General features: G+C 36.0%; 1 protein-coding gene across 2 annotated transcripts in view; it reads left to right on the forward strand.

Annotated features, from left to right (window-relative positions):
- GRID2 (glutamate ionotropic receptor delta type subunit 2) overlaps nt 1-21,664 on the forward strand; it is a 1,393,668-nt gene that overhangs the window by 1,131,031 nt on the left and 240,973 nt on the right. For both annotated transcript variants that reach the window (XM_036259309.1, XM_036259315.1), the window contains one exon: nt 18,911-19,049. In XM_036259309.1, coding sequence (XP_036115202.1) covers nt 18,911-19,049 — 139 coding nt within the window. The remainder of the gene's footprint in view (nt 1-18,910; nt 19,050-21,664) is intronic.

The raw sequence follows: 21,664 nt of genomic DNA on the forward strand, positions 1-21,664 counted from the left end.
TGCAAATAATTTTCAAGCTATATTTCCAGAGCCACCAAAGATTATTAGGCAGAGTAAGATTCTAAGAAGTGTGTTAAACCACAAAAATGGCTATCATCCAATGATTAGTATGAATTTCATGATTTGTCTGCAAGTGTCAAATATTTTATAAAGAATCTGTTTGCTTAAAAGTTCATTCCATGGTAGAATTAGAATAAATTTGTACCGTGAGCAACATGATAAAAAAAAAAAAAAAAAGGAACATTGAACATTGCAGAAGATTGTATAAGAACTAAGTCAGATGACTGCAATTAATATTAACAGCAATTCCCCTGATAATATCTTCACTGCACAGTATGTCTGATTTTTGAATAACAACCTGAATTCTCAAACAATTGCAGGGGTCCCTTGTGTATTGCCATATGTGCACAGTAGAAATTTCTAAGTTTCTGAAACTTGGACGAAGGACAAAATACATATTTTTTTCTATTTTCAATAAGTCTGTGTAGAGAACCAAGGTGAAGAAATGTCTTCAGGGAAAGGGGAAACAAAAAATGTAACTCACTATTTTGTTTGAATGTAAAACATATTGAAAGTTTTTTTTATTCACCGGCATAACCCATTGTGTCTAAGTTTAGTTACAAAGTTGTCAAAGTAATTTAAAAAGAAAATAATCAGCCATTTACAATTTCAATAATTGGGGTTACAGTCTTTTTTTTTTTTAATCCTCACCGGAGGACATTTTTCCATTTATCTTTAGACAGATTAGGAGGGAAAGAGAGTGATAGAGAGAGAGAGAAAGAAACATTGACGTGAGAGAGACACAACAACTGGTCACCACCCACATGATCCCAACCAGGTCCAGGGACAAACTGCAACCGAGGTACGTGCCCTTGGCTGGAATCAAACCCAGGTCTCATTGGTCCGCGGGTGGACACTCTAACCACTCTGCCAAACCAGCCAGGGAGGGACTTATAATCTTTTAATGATTCGATTAAAAGTTTATAATGGCACTATTAAAATAAAAAGTGCATTTGTTGAGATATCCCAAATATAGACTTCCAGTCCACGTCTCAGAACAAGTCTGAGCCAAGAGCTTTTCACCTACTTCTTTTCTTCATTATTTATTCAATATTGCCTTCCTTCTATCTTCGATATGGCAAATACTCCAAGATCATCTATTAATTATATTGCTCATGTTTTAAATCTATTGCTTCCTACTTTCATCTAAGAAAGTGTTATCCAAGGGGAGCACGCCTTGTCTCCCCTGGTTGCTGTTGGGGGTGGGGGGTGTTCTTGAGATATCCAGAGAAATGGAATTTTCTGAGATGTGCACAGGAGAACGAGATATAGTAGAAAGGTTTATTTGTGTGGAATTACACCTCTGTGTTTCCAAAGTCCCATTTCCCTTTGTCCAGTCATAGAAGAAGTATAACTGGGCTTTCAGTAGAGCTCAAATCAGAGCCAATGTCCAGAATGTATTTTCCATGTTGCAGCTGGGTCCAGTCTGGTATCATGCTAGTCAGTCTGCATTTCCCTGCTGCAGTCCGTTAATCCATTGTGTGTGGAGCCTGCATGGCCTGGGCCACGGGGCGAATGCCAGGAAGCCAAGAGTCCTAAATGTCACTAGACAAGTGCACCAAGAGTCCCAAGAGGAGGAAAAGAGAGCAAATTCCTTTGTTTAGGGCATTGTGTATCCTCCAAATTTCCACATGCTTGCATTCGCCATGCCCATTCTGGCCAATGACCTCTGTTCCCAGGTGAGATAAAAAGGCAGATATCGTTCCTGCGTCACTCCAACTTCACTGGTCATGCGTCTATCTTTCTTTTGTTGGATCTCTTCCCTCCCTGGGGAGTGTGACATTTGCAGCTTCCTGGTGAAGTTGTCCATCCAAATGATTTGCCTATAACATCTGACCTCACCCTTTGCTCCCTTCCCGTTATTGATAACCAGCTAATTACAACAGTATCAAAAGCATCTTGGTCTTAATAAATTATCCCCAAAACAAAATAATGGGGATTTTTTTTTCTTGAGTCTTCCAAAAATCTAAGCTCTTACTCTTTATTTTGTTTGCTTGAATCTGTCTTAAATGTTTGGCCTGTCAGCCCACAGTAAACCTAATCATTCTTATCACTGAGGAGAACAGAGGAAGAACGTGAAGTAGCAATAATAAATCAGAACAATTGATGTAGGAATTGTCCTTGGAGGAGACACCACAAGGCTTCCTAGATTCTTCGATATATGTCACTCTCTGCATGGCCTTTTCCCTTACCTCTGTGAGACTGTGAGCGTGAAACATCTGTCCTTGTTCTTCTGTGATCTGGACCTTGGCTGAGGAAACCAAACCTTGCTTTGCTAATCATTTTATAAAGCTGCTGTGAAGATTAATAAGAAAATGTTTACAAAACACTTAACACAATGCCTGGTGTATTAGTAAATACTCAGTAAGTAAGGGCTTTTATTACTTTGTTTCCTGATAGTTGCTTTATACTTTCCTTATTCCTGATTTTGGCTCAAGTTTAAGAGGTTTTTTGTTTTGCAATTTTACCCTAATCCCTCTCTTCCCTGACCCCACTTCCTACTTTATTACATCCATGGCTTTGATTTACCCACTTCACCCCACAACATGAAATTATTTCCTAATTTTTCCATTGCTCGCCAATTCAACCCAAGTCCCAAGTCACTCAGTGACTAAAGAGGCCCTAGATCGAAAATGTCTTTAGAACTTCCTGGGAGAATCTAGAAACCACACCCAAATAACACATTGAAATAGAAGGAGGAGGAGATGGGGGAGGAGGAGATATTCTTTAAATAAAAGCATTAAGCTGCCTGTGGAATTCTAAAATGCATTCAACTTAATATATTTACATTCAGAAACAGAGAAGCCCATGATATGTGATTCATACATATTTGCTTGCTCAATCAGCAGTATTGTGGAAATCACTATTTATTATATGAATTATTTTATGTTCTTCAATTACAGATCTGTCTGTATTACTGAAATCTATCTGAATAGAGTCCATATACTGATTAAAATGTTTATATTTTATTCTAATAAATTTCCTGGAACACCAGCACACAAAAATCTCATTTCTTTAGCCATTTTCCAACCAATTAATCAGAAGAATAGACTGAAAAGATACCAGAGAGGAATCCATTTCTCTCTTCTGGTCTTTAAGATGTTCTCCTAAGAACTTAACCATAAGTTGTCTGGAAAACGGGAAAAAGAGGAAGTTCAAAATTCTGAAGTCTGAAATTGTTTTTGAAAGCCTAAATTCATAGTGTTAAGTGATCCTCTTCTTCTCCATCAAATTGTAAATCTTTTATTTTTTTTATTTTTTTCCTTTATTGATTTTAGAGAGAGAGGAAGTGAGAGGGAGGGAGAGATAGAAACATCAATGAGGAAGAACATTGATTGGCCGCCTCCTGCATGCTCCCCACTGGGGATCTAGCCCACAACCTGGTCATGTGCCCTGACCGGGAATTGAACCGAAAACTTTCTGGTACATGGGTCAACAGCTCAACCGCTGAGCCACACTGGCCGGACTCAAATTGTAAATGTTAATATGTGCTCAGTAATTGAGTTATGCTTTGAAACAAATCTCTAGTCATAGTTAACAGTTTGTTGGATTTGAATTGCATTTTATTTTAGCCCTGGCTGGTGTGGAGCATCAGTTGGTTGGAGCATCATTTCATATACCAAAAGGTCATGGGTTCAATTTTGGGTTAGGGCACGTACCCATGTTGCAGGTTCCATCCCAGTCAGGGTTCAGGCGGGAGGCAACCAATCGTTGTTTCTCTCTCTTTCTCCCTCTCTCAAAGCAAAATAAAACAAACAAAGGGGGGGGGGGTGCTGAGGGAGGGATGAGATAAACCAAAGAACTTATATGCACATATGGGCAACCAATGGACATAAACAACAATGCTTGGGGTGGGGGATAGGGAGGAGGGGGTCCGGTGGGGGAAAGCAGAAGCATCTATAACAAAAATAAATTCATTAATAAAAAATAAATAAATAAAAGCAAAAAAAAGAGAGAGAAAGAATATGGAGACTTGCATACCATGTATAAAAATATTACATATTATTTATTGATTACTAGGCTAATACATTAGATTTTAGTAGATATTATTTCAAGTATGTCATATGATAAGCCAGTATCTCAAGATTGGATTCTGATTCAAAGCCATGTGTTCTGCCCTGGCCAGTTTGGCTCAGCAGTTAGAGCATGGGCTTGCAGACCAGAGAGTCCTGGCTTCGGTTCCCACTAAGGGCATGTAACTCGGTTGCAGTCTGTCCCTGGCCCTGGTTGGGGTCGTGTGGGTGGCAACCACTCGATGTGTCTCTCTCACATTGATGTTTCTCTCTCTCTCGCTTTCTCCCTCTTTCCTTCCCACTCTATCTGAAGATGAATGCAAAAAAAAAAAACAAAAAAAAAAAACAAAACAAAATGTTCTTGGGTGAGGATAAAAAAAAAATTTTTTTTTTAATAAATAAATAAAAGCCATGTGTTCTCACATTAAAAAAAGAAATGCATGTCTGGGTGAGGATTAAACTAAACATTATTTTAGACTTACTTCTGGCTCTCTTATCATGATTGCAACTGATTGAACGTGTATTGGCATTCTCTGACCCTGTGGAAATCATGATACACTCCTGCATAAGGCCTACTTTAAGAGCCAGCCTCAGAAATTCCAGAGGTAATTAAAAACTTCACTTTGGATTCCTGTTGACAGCTGTTGTTTACCCTTTGAACTTTCATGCCCCTGGGATTGGTAAAATGGGTGCAATTTTCCTTTGAACAAGTGATTGATTGATTTCCTGAAAAAGGGGGTTGATAATGGCACTAGAATTTATATAATAGTTTTAAATAGTGGCTTAGGCCTTGCTATAATTATTTTAAAACATTAAAAGCTAATACATCACTACGGAGTGGCAGGCCTGAGTCCACTGCCATCCTGCTTCATGCTGTTTGATAAACGAGTCGTCATCCAGACATTTCCTCCTTGAGCACCTTTCCCAGCCAGTTCTGCAGTGACATCGGTAGGAACAAGAAAAATAGTGCCAGAAGGAAAAGAGTAACTCTAAGGCCTCCATGAAATGGTATTTGGATATATTTTCCTTGTCCAAACTATGCCCTTTGGTTTTTTTTTTGGGGGGGGGGGGTTGTTTTGTTTTTTTGTTTTTGTTTTTTGACGAACAGAAAAGCAATTGATATATATTGGTGTATTAAAAATAGAAACAAGCACCTGAAGTATCAAGCACATACTTTGTTAGACATTAGATATGGTAGAGATGAGAATACAAAGGGATGACATATAAATTGACTTTAAACATTGGAGGGCATCCCTGAACCAAACTACCTGAAAACTTTTTGAAGATTTTGAGGGCTTGGTTTGGATATCTTTCCCCCTTTTGAAATTAAATTACTAAATTTCAAATATTTTAGTGTTATTGTATCAGATAGAAAAGGTCTGTATACTATACACTTATATCTTTTACCAAAATCTTCAACTTAGGCTCTTGAGTCTTAGGCACTAAAAAATCTACTAGCATATCTATGAAGATTCAAAGTCTTATTTTTTGCCATTGAAACTTACAAAAGTTCTTTTGATAGATATTGGGAAAGGAAACAGAAAAAGCAATAAACAAATACATGTTTTGGTTGCAAATTAAAATGGCAGGAAAGTCAAAGATGTGCGGCACACTGATCCATTGTGCTTTGTGCTAAAGCTGCTCTCGTTAACCATTAATGCCATAAAAGGCTGATCTGTGAATCAGTGGAAATGTCAGCATATAGCTATACACACTACCATGCCTTCCAACTAAACTGGTCAATTTCAAATATTTAGAAACTTCTTTATTAAAAAAAATACTTTTAAAAAGTAGAAAAGAGCTTCTAATTTCAATTTCATTCCAGAATCTCTAAAAGAGTACATTTACCAGTTCAAGACATGTTAACTAGTTTCATAAAAAAGGATTTTGCTAATTAGTGTTCTAAAAGATTTATTCATCTGCCCCAAAAGAGTTCATTTAGATCAAGTTACTTTAAATAGATATAATGCAGTTTAGTCATGCTATGATCATGTTTCCGGTAGAATTGAATACAAAGCAATTAGTACAGGAGGAAAAACAGAGTCTTGATTAAATGAGACCTAGAGAAAGCATTATCAGCAGAAGTAGGGAATCCACTGATGGAAGTGGGGGATCCCTTTCCCCCCGGGGTGATGGGGGTCAGGTTCTTACAATATCTTGAGAGAAGAATTTCCTAAGACTCACACTGGAGAATGAGTAATTTTTATTTCTATGGAATTACATCCCTTGTTTTCCAAACTCCCATTTCCCTTAAATAAGTCCTGGAAGAGCTGCAGCTGGGGATTCAGCAGAGCTAGAAGCAAAGCCAGTGTCCAAAGTTTCTGTTCCATGGTGGAGTTGAGTCTGGCACGGCATCAGGCTAGCTGTAGTCCATTAGTCCATTGTGTGTGGGGTCCACAAGGCTGGGAGCCATGTGGGCAAATACAGGGAAGTGCACCCCCTACTACAAGAGAGCCAGAAGCACAGGCAAGCAAGAGTCAGGAGAGGGAACTTTTTTGTTCCGGAGTTTCAATATCAAATCTTCTTGCATTTGCAGTGACCATGCCTATTCTGACCAATGATCTGTTCTCAGGTGTGACTGACAGGCAAGTGTCTTCTATGTGTTACCTAGACCTTAATGGGCATGCATCAATTCTTCCTTTGTCCAGTCCCTTTTCCCAGGATCTGCGGGGAACAGACCTGGAGAGTGTTAAACTGCAGCTTCCTGGCAAATGGCGTGCCTACATTATCTGGCCTTCCTTTTGCTCCTTTCCTGTTATGTAACAACCAGCTTATTAACAATGGCATTGAAAGGATTTGCAGCAAGTGTGTTGAAATATCACCACTGCTGCTATCCTTGGAGAAATAAAAATAAACCAGCTCATGGTGGGGATGAATGTTAAACACTATATATGTTGCTCATCCATATGTTGTTAACATTGCACTTCAGGGAGCTTCTGTTTCAATGCAACTTATCCTCAAAATTTTTTACTACTATTAGAGGTACAACTTGTGTAAGCTATATTATAGTCCACCTTACACACACAGAACCTGAAATCCCCCTTTTAAATGAATTACTAACATCTGAAATGTTTTAGTTTTATAGTATCACATAGAAAAATTGACTTTCAATTGGCTGCTTTTATTCCCTAGCTCATTAGAAAGAGTGAGAATTTCATATGAGCTGGAGTGATGAAAACATTATGAAAGTAAAAAGCTGCCAAGCATTACTTTTTGTAATGTTTTCAGTTATTTTAAATATGAGATATAGCAATTGACACTTAGAAGTTAAGTTAAAATCGGCATATAAGGTTTATGTGGTAATCAGCACCCATTTAATTTTATTATAATTAATTTTTAATTTGACATTTTTCAATTCTGTGCATCAGAAATATTCCATGGTACTGGATTTAGTAAACTAAACTTCTTGTGTTAAATCTGAAGTGTCATGAATTACAAAGATTATCCCCCCCGCTTTTTTTGTCAGAAGAACATTCTTATTTCAGCTAAGTATATATATATGGCATTTGTATATGAGAAAGAACTCTATTAAGACAAAGTGAAATACAGTATGTTATAATGTATTCTGATATAGAACTCTATAATTTATATTCTGATATAAAACTCTACAGAGTTTTGAAATTTGTTACTGATAAAGAACTCTTCAAAACAGGAGTTTAATGTTAAACAGATGGAAAAGTGATGCAGTTTGTAAGTAACTTCACATGTATTATAATTTCTATGTAAATGTAAATATTAAGTTAGAGAATTGTTCCTATTTACAGGAAATTGCCACTCAATTACATGATCTAATGCCGTCTAGCCTACTTTTGCTTATCTGCAAATAAATATATCAGCCAGCCCAGAACAATATTTTGTCGTTCAACTGAAATGTCAACACTTCAGAAAGACATACAGTAGTGACATTACTTATTACTATTTGTTTAATAAATTATGTTATTAAATGCATTTGAAAATTCTTAACACTTGTATATAACATCAAAAATAATTTATTTCACCAAATAGCTTTTCATCTTGAATTGTTTCAAAAAAAAATTATAACAATGTAATATATGGCAGCATAAAATTTCTAAATTTTCAAAACTAATAGGATACTTAAGCTATAGTGCATTTGACTGGTGAATGTTATTCAGTCAGTGAAAATATAATAAATAAGATACAAAATGTGAAGTGTGGCCTGTGGCATAACTATTAATATTAAAAATTACTTAAGAAAAATGTGAAAAAAGAAATATCAAAAAATACTAACCTGGCCTCTCCTTCAATGTTGGCTTCCTAGATCCATAAACTGGATCAGTTCTAGGAATTGAATAAGCAGCTCCAAATTTCCCACTCAGCAACTGAGACTAGATTTCTACTCTTAACTCTGGAATTGTTGTGCTCATCAATATCAAGAAGCGTATTAGTAGGTTGCCTATTTCATATTTAGGAATGTTGTGATAAGCTATTGCTATCCATCTCTGAAGGTCAATACACTCCAATTACCATTCATAAATAGCCATGGCTTATTATGGTCATTTCACCTTGTCTCTGATAGTTACACTGTCCACTTAGCCTCTCTCGACCTGGGATACTAATTCATTTTGATATCAAAGCATCCAATTGTATTGTGATGATCCCAATGCCATCTCAGGCCTACAGAGGACAAGCACACAGAACACTTCAGAGATGGCTGTGCTGTGCTCCATGCCCGCTTCATGCATGTCTTTATCTCTTTGCATAGAGAGTGTTTCTCTTGTGTATAGTCAGGGAGATGAATAGGTTGCTCAGAACAGCAACCTATTTCTCAATACTCCCATCTTTCCAAATCTTCACAGTATACCAGAGAAGGTGTGTGTAGACTGCCTCCGCATCCATTTATTATTGGTCCATCCTTCAATTAGCTATTCTAACAAATTGCTACCATCACCCCCAAGTATCAAGTCAACACATTAAATATAAAATCCAAGATTATTATCACCCATGACAATGTATTTGCCCTAATCAATATGTGCATTCTTTTTGGTAAAAAAAAAACAACAACAAATTTATACTTCTCTGATTTAGTTAGATCGGAATCTAACTTGTAACCTGAAGGCAATGAGGGGTGAATCCAGAAGAGAATGGGAGTCCCAAGACCCAGTTATTGAGGAGCATTTATACAGAAGAAGGCTGATGCCCTCAGAAGGGATGAGGGGTTGCTTTCAATACCAAGGAGCTTCAGAGGGAATTTGAAAGCTCAAATTTTTATTAGTGCTATTTCCTTCCCTAGAGACCTTATATTGCAGAGATTTAATTGGTGATTGAATTGTGCTATCTTTACAGTCAAACCTTAATCTCATCTTCAGTCATATCTGCCCTGAAACTATCCAGTTTGAGACCCCTTCAGAGATGCCATCAAGACTTTCAAAGTTACCTTCTTTCTAAGTTGGGTATTCATTGCTTTCCATTTCTCCTTTACCTTTTGTATTATTCAGGGGCTTCAGAGCAGTTCGCCAGGACCACAATCTTTAAAGTCACTGTCATCTCCACCGCCACTTGGTCTCCCAAGTTTTTGCATTCCACCTGTACTTCATCCAATGCCAACACTGGTGGTGACTTGAATAATCATAATGTCACCTTAGGCTGTGGACTGTTTGTATTCCATTTCCTACCAATATGCACTAACAGATGTGTGAGCCATTCAGTTCCAGAATGCCACTTCTGTGGTTCGGTTTCCTGGGACCAAACACACTACCACGTAGGAAATGAGTAGTGTGTTCAGTCTGAGAAATTGAGGAAAATGTACTAAAAGACTTTACAATGATGGTAGAGTTTTGAACAAGTAACATGGGTTGCCCTGGCAGGTTGGAGCGTTGGCCTGCGGACCAGAGAGTCCCGGGTTTGGTTCCCGCCAGTGACACATACCAAAAAAAAAAAAAAAAAGTAACAAGGTTGGTCCAAACCCATTAGTGACAGAGGAAGCTGTTATCACGCCCAGGCTAAAAGGGCAAGGGAGGGAAATCGTTACTGAAGCCTGAAAATGTGTGAGCGCTGCCGGAAAGCTCTGTGGCCTTCAGTAGGGGGAAGCAGGTAGCGTATATTTAAAGTCATTCTTTCTTCTGTGTAATTGTCACTAGCGATATATTCTCAAGTTCATTTATATCAGCTTGTTTTCAGTTTTCCCTTTTTTTCAATTATTGAAACCTGCCCTACTTTACAGTGGGTTCGGATAGCGGCCCTACTAACCTGTGGCCAGCGGCAAGCCAGCCATGGCGCGCATGCCCCTTTCCTACCCCTGCACGCTCCAGCAAAGGAAAAAACCCTGCAGCGTTCACAAATCCGGTCACGGTCACTCTCTCAACTTGACTATTTATGAATGGACTTCACAAATAGACTAGTATGTAAATATGACTGACATACCTTGAGCATTTAGGAGACATTCTCTCCCATCCTTAAATATAAAACACTGTCCTGGCAATGAGTAATTTCCAATAATATCCTTTGTATTTTCTAAATTGTTATTTTACAAGTGTAAAACATTCTATTATGTATTGACACTCCAAATGACCAGCTTACTTGAGCATATTTGGTTGTTCCTAATATTGGAAATGTTTTATTTGCTATGAGTTTTTAGCCATTTTGCTAAATAAACCAATTAGGATCCAACTCCTTAAAAAAATAATATTTATAAAGAAAAGTAGTAATTTTTGTTCTGTTTTTATCTTAATCATATTTCATAAAAGACTTTCACAGTCTCAGATTGTATAATAAACACTTTGTGAGTTTGTAAACCCATGAAAAGCTGATTTACCAAATGGCCAAATTGTAGAATCTTAAACAATTAATTACTCTTCATATTTTTAGGCAGACTCCAAGATATATATATACCTGCACAGACTGAGACTTAGAGCAAAAAACTATTGCCTGACTCAGATGAAATGATCAAGTTTCACAGTCTTGCCTGAGGGCAAAACATTATTTTATTCTCTTTAACAACTTTTATAAGCAAGATAATATATACAGCCACAAGGTTGACGTATTTTTGATGTGGCAAACCAGTCGCATCAAAATGCAAATCTGTGTCAAAAAGATTTTCCTTACAATAGAGGGGTCACTTTGGAAAACAGAAATTTCACATGCTTCTGTGAGTGACATAAGGAGGCTTCTCACTCCCCAGGCGCGATAGGAATCAAAACACCCATCTCAGACCTTTGCACACCCTGATGTGTCTGGAATTGCCAGCCTAATTTCTGCCGTGCCTTATCAAAGTGGGGTTGTGTTTTTAATTTAGCAGATAATTTTTTGTCTTTTACTTGATTGTCTCCTCTAGCATCCTGAATCTAAGAAAATACTTATTTTTTTCAAATGTGCACATAAAGGAAAAAAAAAAGAGAGAAAAGAAAATAATGGTCTTTGTTAAACTCACCCTTTTCTTTCCTCTCTATTTAGTTTTTTAATTGTAAAATATTATTGACATACAGAAAAGTGAAGAAAACTTAAATGTGCTGCTCAAGGAATTAGCAGCAATAGAACACCTGGATAATTACTACCTAGGAAAAGATATAACATTACCAGTGACGTGGCACCCATTGCCCTAGCTCAACTATTATTCTATAACGCGAAAGGTGATTCTCAGCACTACTACTCATGTTGCTTGTTTTGGTAAAACTATTATACAGTGTGCATTCTTTTTTTTTTTTTTTTTTTTTATCCTCACCCGAGGATATTTTTCCATTTTTTGTACAGATAGAGTGGGAGGGAGAGAGAAGAAGGGAGAGAGAGAGAGAGAAACATCGACGTGAAGGGACACATCGAGTGGCTGCCACCCACACAACCCAACCAGGGTCAGGGACAAACTGCAACCGAAGTACGTGCCCTTAGCGGGAACCAAACCTGGGTCTCTCCGGACCGCAGGCCGATGCTCTAACCGCTGAGCCAGACTGGCCAGGGCACAGTGTGCATTGTTTTACTCAAATTTTAGTTTGCAAAATCAATTTATGGTGTTATATACAAATGAAATCTGTTCATTTTCATTGCTGTATAATATTCCATTACATAAATATACTATAATTTATGTATACATTCTACTTTTCAAGAATGTTTAGGCTTTTTCCAGTTTGGAGCTGTTATGAATAATGTTGCTATGAACATTTCTGTGTATGTCACTTGGTACACATATTCGTCTTTAGGGTATACACCTAAGATAAGAAGTGGAATTGCTGATTCTTAAGATATGCATATGATAGTTTCAGAAACACTGCCAAATTGTTTACCAAAGTGATTAAACCAATGTACAATCCCCAAAATGGTGCAAGCATTCTGGTATCTCCACATCCTTGCTAATGCTAGATACTATTGCTTTATTTTGATCATTCTGGTGGCCATGAAGTGGCATTACATTTTTCTTTTAGTTTGTATATCCTGATAAGCAATGAGATTGCCACCTTTTCACATAATTATTGACCTTTTGGTTATCTTTTATGAAATCTCTCACTCATTTTTCTAATTATTGTCTACTTTATAGAACTTATTAATATATACTGATTAAGCTATGTGTATTGCAAATATCTTCCATGGTGGCTTGTATTTTTACTCTCTTAATGGTGTCTTTTGAACTATAATGTATTACTACAGTGAAATTTATCAATCTTTCCTTTTGTGCTAGGGCATTTTTTGCTCTGTTCAAGAAATCTTTGTTGATATTATCTATCTATATCATCTATCTCTCTATCTATCATCTATCATCTATCTATCTATCTGTCTATCTATCTATCTGTCTATCTATCTATCTGTCTATCATCTATCTATCTTGTATCTATATAATGCTCCAACTGACTGAGCTATCTGGCCAGGACATGGATATATTCATATATATCATTTTCTAGAAGTTTTAATGTTTATACTTTATATCATAAGCCACATGACATTGATTTTTGTAAATGTCATAAGTTATGAGACAAGTTTTATTATTTTTCACATATATCCGGATTGACCTAGTAATACTTATTGGAAAGACCTCTCTAGCTGTATGGTATCACACTGCCAACAGGGCATAAACCAGGTGTTTAGGTACACATGGATAATTTTCATTGATTTGGTCTTTCCTTGTACAAATACTACACCGTTTTAATTACTATACAAAGCTATAGTCAGCTGGAACCCGTCTTTTTCTTATTGGACATGTCTTGGTTATTTTTGTCCTTTTGAAATTTCATATAAATTTTACATTCAGCGTTTCTCTCTCTCTTCTTCCTCTCTCTCTCCTCTTCACACAAAGAACCTGAGATTTTTATTCAGTTTACTGAATCTATAAATCAACTTGTGAAGAATTTATATCTTTATAATACTGAGTCTTGTGATCAATAAACATGATATATTTGTTCATTTAATTAAACTTCTTTTATTTCAGTGAAAGAAGTTTAATAGATTTTCATGTAGAAGTCTTCCACATTTTTATTCCTAGGTATCTGATGTTTTTCATTGCAAATATACATTTTTTAAATTTCATGTTTTAAGAGTTTATTGCTGATATATACATATCTGATTGATTTTTGAGCATTGTACCATAGAAAACTAATAACTAACTTAATTTTAGTAGTTTATACCATATTTTCTTGGGTTTTCTACATACATATTCATATCATCTCCAGTTCATAACTTTTATTTTATTCCTTCCAATATTTAAGTATTTTAAATTATTTTGTCTTTTTATTTTTAATTTAAAGAGAGAAAGGGAGAGAGAGAAATAGAAGCATCAATGTGAGAGAGAAACATCAATTGGTTGCCTCCTGCACACACCCTGCAACCTGGGCATGTGCCCTGATGGGAATCAAACTCACCACCTTTTGGTGTACAGGACAACGCTCCAACCAACTAAGCCACACCAGGCAGGACAATTATTTTTGCCTTATTGGCACCACATTATTTAGTACCTTCAATTGAACAGACGTGCTAACAGCTTATATATAGCCTTTAAACAGTATTTTTTGTTTGTTTGTTAATCTTCACAAAGAATATATTTCCACTGATTTTTTTTAAATAGAGTATGAGGAAGGGAGGGGAAAAAAGGGAGAAAGGGGTGGGGGGGGAGGGAGAGAGAGAGAGAAACATTGATCACTGATTGACTGCCTCTTGCAAGACCTTGACCAAGGCCGGGGATGGAACCTGCAACCCAATTATGTGCCCTTGACTGGGAATTGATCATGGGCTGACAATCTAACCACTGAGCCAAACCAGCCAGGGATAGACAGTCTTTAAAAATACTTATTTTATTTTTAAGTATGATGTTTGCTGTAGGTTTTCTGCAAGTACTCTTTATGAGACTAAGAATAATTATTTTATTTTTACTTCACTGGATTATTTCTAGGTGGTTTTTTAAGACTGGATATTGACTTTTGTATGTGCCTTTTCTGCATCTACCAAGATGGTTACAGGATTTTATTCCTTTATATTATTGGTGTAGTAAATTCCAATGGTTGATTTCTGAGTGCCAAACCAACCCTTGCTTTCATATAATAAACCCAACATGTTTATTTATTGCAATTTTCACTTTGCTAATTTATTTTAAGTTTTTGTGCCTACAGTCATGAAAGATTGCCCTGTAATTTTTCTTTCTTATAGTTATTTGTCACAGTTGTTATCAAAGTTGTGCCTTATCTATAAAATGCATGAAATAGTGTTTTGCTTTTTTTCTAATATCAGGAAAAGTTGTGTAAAATTAGAGTTAATTTTACTAAAACTTTTGTTAGAGTTTTCCAGTAAGGCCACTGGCCTTGAGTTTTTTGGTGTGTACCTTATCATTGTGGATTCAAAGTCTTTAATAGTTGTAAGATCATTCAATTTTTCTATTTCTTTTGGTGGTAATTTTTCTAGGAATTTAGACATATCTCAATTTTCAAATTAATGGCATAAAATTATACATAAAAATGTCCTCATTTTATCTTTCTAATGGCTATAATATCTATAACAAAGTACCCTTTTTACTCCTAATATTTATTTTTTGTGCTTTTACCTAACTTTATGGTCAATATTAATAGTTTTTATAGGTCTTTTCAAGTGACCAAGCTACTATTAGATCAACCTTCTCTATTGTATTTTTTGTCTATTTTATTAATTTTTGCTCTTATATTTATTCTTTTCTTGCTTCTCTGGTCTTTAGATTGACCTTAAATTTTTGAAATTTTAAATTGATAAGCTCATTGATTTTCAGCCTTCTTTTCTTATACATTATAAGCTATGAATTTCTCTCTAAACACAAATTTAGCGGCATCCCATCAGCTATTAAAACTTACAGAGTTTTGGTATGGGGTATTTTTATTATTATAAAGTTCAAAATATTTTCTTATTTCTCTTGTGATTTTTCTTTGATCCATGGCTTAATAGACTTGCAATTATTGATTTCCAAGAGCATGAAGATTTCCTGGTTTTCTTAGTCCTATCCCTGTGTGGCAAGCCCTGAGCCTTAATTGTTATAGCCGCTTAACCTTTGAAGGCTTTCAAAAGTATTGTTTAGCTTTTCAGTCTCTTGGCTTCCTCATGATAAATAGGCATTTATCCCACTGAGAAAAGTAGTTCTAAATATCAGGTCACATTTATGTTTTGTTTTCTTCAAGATCTTGGTGTTGTAATTTTTTACTGCCTCTTAAGCCCTTTTTTTTTAATCCTTGCCCAAGGATATTTTTCTATTGATTTTTTTTTTTTTTTTTTTTTTTTTTTTAGATAGAATGGAAGGGAGGGGGTAGAGAGAAAGAGAAACATCAATGTGTCTTTGATTGGTTGCTTTCTGCACAGTCCCAACCAGGGCTAAGGATCAAACTGGCAACCAAGGTGTGTGCCCTTGACTTGGAATCGAACCCATGACTCTTTGGTCCATGGGCCTATGCTCTAACCACTAAGCAACCAACCACAGCTGCCTCTTTAACTCTTAAATGCATTACATGTTCAATTTTTCTAGTTGTTGTCAATAGGATTGTTCAGAATTACCAAAATTATGGAAATCAATACTCCCATTACTTTTAGCATTTGATTTGTAACTGCAGATATCAAATAAAGTATTACTTTATTTAGATTCTACAAGAATATTTGAATTACCCAAAGTGCGGATTATATGCCATGATGAAGAAGGTCAACAAATATTCTTTGATAACAATTCTATTAAAGATTGAAGATTTTATTAAACTAGCCTTTAATTTGCCTTTTTAGTCATTAAGTTCTTGTTCCATCTTTGTTATGCACATTAACATCTTTCAGTCTTTAGCTATCATCTTGTTCATGTTTTATTGTTTTTCAGTTAGTCGTTTTGTGCAGGAGGATGAGATGTAAATTTAAAAATATTTCCTTTTGCTTTTATCTTTTAAAAATTGAGTGAATATTTGCCTTGAAGAAGAGAGTATCTGAAATGCATTATAATTGCTTTTGAGAAATGTGTATCAGATATCAGAGGTTAGCCTGCTCTTAGTTTATTATATCAGGAAAATAGTTCAGTACATAACCAAAGGGTATATTAGAACTATACTGAAAATTTAGATATTACATGGTGAGAAATAATTATTGGCATACAAATCTGCCTGATAGTATAATTAATTGAATCCTTTTAAGTCATTCACAATTGATGGACCTAGGCAAATCTAGCATTATATCTCCTTGGTTTATTTTTATTATTAGCACATACTGAATTTCTTTTAGAAATTAATTTTACATGAAACATATATTCATTCACCAAATATTTACCCAGTTAAGATGGGACAGAAACTGTTGCTATATCAGAAACTATATTGTGAGGAATAAAAATAAATAAACATATATAAAATATGATGAAATATGATTTTTGAAAAGAAGATTGGGAGTATGGGGTTGTGGGGAGTTATTTTCGATATAGTGTTAATAAAGTGTTGGTAAAGAAGTATCATCTGAGCAGAAACTTGAATAAATTGAAGGGGAAGATCATTTTTAAATTAAAGAGAGAATTCTTGGCATAAAAAAATTGCTAGTGCATGAGCCCTAGGACAAGAATCTGCATAGAAGGAGCTGCAAGAAGATAATCAAGAGAGTGGAATAAGAAATAAGATCAGAAAGTTGACCTGCTATTAGGTCATGTAGGCACTGGTATGCCTTGGTAGAGATCTTGGATTTTTTTTTTCCAAGAGTGACAGGAATTGCCCAGCCAGTGTGGTCAGTAGGTTGAGCGTTGTCACATGGACTAAGAGGTCCAGGTTTGATTCTTGATCAGGACACCTGTCCAGATAAGGGAATTGGTCCCCAGTGGGGGACATGAAGGAGGCAGCCAATTGATATTTCTCTCTCACATTGATGATTCTATCTCTCTCTCCCTTCCTCTCTCTCTAAAAAATAAAATAAAACATTTTTTAAAAAAAGAGTGATGGGAATCTACTGGAATTTTTGATCGGGAATATTTTGACCTCATTCTCATTTTTAAAGTGCTTGAAAGGAGACTTGACTGGGGTTGGTGAACACAAAATATAGTGTTCAGATGATGTGTTGTGGAATTGTGCACCTGAACCTATATAACTTTGTTAACCAGTGTCACCCCAAAATTCAATTAAAAAATAAATTAATTGCCCTGGCCAGTTTGGCTCAGTGGTAGAGCATCAGATCAGCCCGTGGACCAATGAGTTCTGGGTTCGATTCTGGTCAAGGGCACGTCCCTCAGTTGCAGTTCTGTCCCCAGCCTGGTCAGGGTCATGCGGGAGGCAACCAGTCAATGGGTCCCTCTCATATTGATGTTTCTCTCTCTCTCTCTCTCCTTCCCATTCTATCTGAAGATAAATAGAAAAATATCCTCAGGTGAGGATTAAAATTAATTAATTAATTAGGAGTGCTTGTGCCCAGGATGTTAACAGTAAATCATTTAAATGGCTTAGCAGTACGGTCAAAGAGGACGTGATAGAACTAGAAGTGATTAGATGAGTTAGGATTTGGTATGTAGTTTGAAGGTAAAGGTAACAAGACTTTCTACTAGATGGGATGCTGGAAAATGTCTAAGTATTTGGTCTGAGACACATACAGTGAAGGGTGCTCCTATTCACTGAGATAGGGTGGACTTGAGTGTTAATTTAGGAGTGAAAAAGAAGCATTTTGTTTTAAATGTAATACATCTGAAATGGCCATTAGACTCCTAGTGGAAATCATGTAAGCATTTATCTATAGCTTTCTGGAAAGACTGGAGCTTGAAATACAAATCTGAGAGTTATCAAAGTACATTGTGGATGATATTCAAAGTCAGGGGACTTGAGATTAACTGGGGTAAAGATGTGGACAGAGAATAGACACAATCAAGAGATGAGCCCAAAGGCACTCCAACATTTGGAAGATGAAGAGGAAGATCCTACAAGATTGTGAAGAGGGGCTGGTCAACTAGGAAAACAAAACATGTGATGATGCTGAAGCCAATAGTAATATGTATGATCCCAGGATCATTAGTAACCTATCATTCTATGGTATTTAACCAAAAATAATCTTCAATATTATTTATTGAACTAGAAGTCTGAAAAAGTTGTATTAAACAGAAGCATAATAGCATTAATATCACCTAACTAGTGAATAATTCAGCCCTTAGAAATAACATGTATGTCTGGGATTATAATAAGAGGGTAATTAATCTAGGGTTGAATAAAAAGGTGGAAGAAATATTATTTAAACATAGTGTACTAAATATTTATCATGCTTCTTTTTGACAAGGTCTCACATAGTCTCATATAAGAGAATTAAATATAAAATAATGAATGAACATAAGTAAAATACAGAGATCTGTGCTGATGTTATATATAAGAATTTACTTGGTACTGAACGTGTATGACATCAGAATTCTCAGTAAATACTTGTTGATGTTCTTTTATTCTCTTTGCTTCTTTCCACAGGTGGGGAGGTCCCTTACACAACTCTGGCTACCCGGATGATGATGGGAGCTTGGTGGCTATTTGCTTTGATTGTCATCTCATCTTACACAGCAAACCTTGCTGCTTTCCTCACTATCACCCGCATTGAAAGCTCCATCCAGTAAGTAGACAAAGATTCCAGTAGCCACAAAACGTAAGACATGACAGGCGTGCCAAAGCATTTAAATAAGTACATGGCTTCTAGTAAAAATGTATGACTTACTTTTGAGTAAAGACTTAATTTTGTGATATACAGATATCACATGATAGTCCAACTCCTGAAAATAGAGTATTAGTAGAGCATTTTTTAAAATTAAATAAAATTCTGGGAATAATTTGAACATTGCTTCCCACATTTTCCTGGAAGGATAACATATATTCAAAATTTTAACCTCCACAATGTATGACTATGTCTGGGCAGCATTGTAAAAAGGAAGGAAAAGGAATCATACTAAAATATATGTAATTCAACTTTGATACTATAAATCTTTGCCTTGAGTCTGTCCCATTATTCACAGTCTGAGTAAATAGACAGACAATAAGTGATTAATTGATAGATTGATGATAGGTAGGGAGAGAGGTGGAGAAAGTGGGAGAGGAGGAGGAGGAGGAGGAGGAGGAGGAGGAGAGAGAGAGAGAGAGAGAGAGAGAGAGAGAGAGAGAAGCTATCCAGAGATAAAACTACTTTCTGGCTATCTCTTCACTACCTTATACCTAATGTGGTCATTATAGCTGCTGTTTTTCCAGCTGCAATTGTGGTAAGTTGTTATTAATTATGGTACATTCACTTAAATCCTAAAAGTTACCTAAGTGGATGTCTCAGTTCACCGATAGCATTTACCTGAGCCCCAAGAACCCCAAGACCTTTGACTGGCCATGGCCAGTTTTGCTTTTGTAGTTTCAAGCCATAATCAGCACCATGATGCAACTTCTGCCTTTTTAGAACATAACATTCTATATATTCTTTTAACAAAATTGCCCTGGAAATGTTTTATTCATCCAAAAACAAGGTAGTTTGACTCTTCCTAAAGTTGAAACACATTCGTTTCTCAACAAAACTGACCACTCAAAATTAGAATAATCAGATTTATCAAGGAATTCATGAAGATTTAACTTATTCTGAAAAGGAAACACATGAGTTCTTGTCTTTTAAAAATATATAAATGAAGCCCATTAGCCACAAACTGCTATGTTATATAGCACAATACTGCAAATGAAATGAAGAATTATTGATCTGGAAAGAACTAAAGTAGTTTTAATTGCTTGTGGTATACAAATTGAAATCCCAAAATTCACCTAATAATGGCAATAGACAGTACATTTTTTTCATCCACTTATGAAAATGGTTTTTCCAACTTCTCTCATCAAATCATGCTCCTCAAATCATTTTCCCAATTATATCTTCGGTGTAAAATCTTATACTCCCTTAATTTATTACCCTGATAGCCAGTTCTATACGTGACATAAGTTATAAATACTAATCCAAAACCACCTACTGGATTTTCTCCTTATCCAGTGTCTGTGCTTACAGGTTGTTTGCTTGAGTCACTGCTTCACTGAGGTTGTAGACCTCATGGTGCGTGTGTGTGAACTATTTAGTCATTACCGACTTTGCCAGCATTGATTTGTATTTAGACTGGCATGCAATAGCAGTGGGAGCAAAAGCCTCTATCAGATTTTTACACCCATTAGGTTTTTCTAAAAATAAATCTAATGGAAAAGATTATAACTTCACATGGTGTTTTCTTCAAGTATAGTTTCATAGTTTAAAATAACTGAATATTCATTTTTTAAAAACATATCTTCCTAATGCCGGCTGACATTATTAAACATCAACAGTGGGTATAATAAATCTTCCCTTCCTGCTAATATTATCACTAGATTAATTTTGAAAGGGGAAAATCGGGGCCAAATAAATTAAAAGAAGCCTCATTCACCTCCCAAACATGAAGGTACCTTCTAACTTCATGCCTCAGCTATTTTGGTAAACATAATTGCTTTCGATGTTTCTTGAAAACATTCAGAGTTTTGCCCTGGCCGGTTTGGCTCAGTGGTTAGAGCATCGGCCTGCGGTCCAGAGAGTTCCGGGTTTGGTTCCCGCTAAGGGCACGTACCTCGGTTGCAGTTTGTCCCCGGCCCTGGTTGGTCATGCTGGTGGCAGCCACATCGATGTTTCTCTCTCTCTCTCTCCCCCTCTCACTCTATCTGAACAAAAAATGGGAAAATGTCCTTGGGTGAGGATAAAAAAAAAAAGAAAGAAAGAAAACATTCAGAGTTCTATCTGCAACTAATATAAAATTTTCTTGGGAAATCCAAGTCTGATTTTTCTTAGAAAAAACAGAAACTTTTTTCCAATGCCATCTAATGTCATGCTTCCTAATCATTTATATTCACAAGTTTTGCTCATCGCTAAATGAAGCAATACTTGTCAGTACACCTTTTTCCAGCCCAATTTTGCTCTGCCATTAGCACACATATACCAACCGTATCTTCTTCCCCAAAATTCAAAGTCGCTTCTCCAGACCAGAAGAGGTAGAGGTGACGAGGGGGATGTGAATAAGAAGGGGAGGAAAGCAGCTACTTTTGAATACTTTGTTGACAGAAGCTGATAGTTTGGTAAGAGCAACTCAATAAATATATTCTTAGGAAGCTTAATACATTTTATAAAAGCTACCCCTTTTTCAAAATTAGATATTTATTGGCATCTAGGCTTCTGGTTGGCACTTGTCATTAATA

The sequence above is a fragment of the Molossus molossus genome, unplaced genomic scaffold (genome assembly GCF_014108415.1).
Source record: "Molossus molossus isolate mMolMol1 unplaced genomic scaffold, mMolMol1.p scaffold_m16_p_1, whole genome shotgun sequence".
Lineage (NCBI taxonomy): Eukaryota > Metazoa > Chordata > Mammalia > Chiroptera > Molossidae > Molossus > Molossus molossus.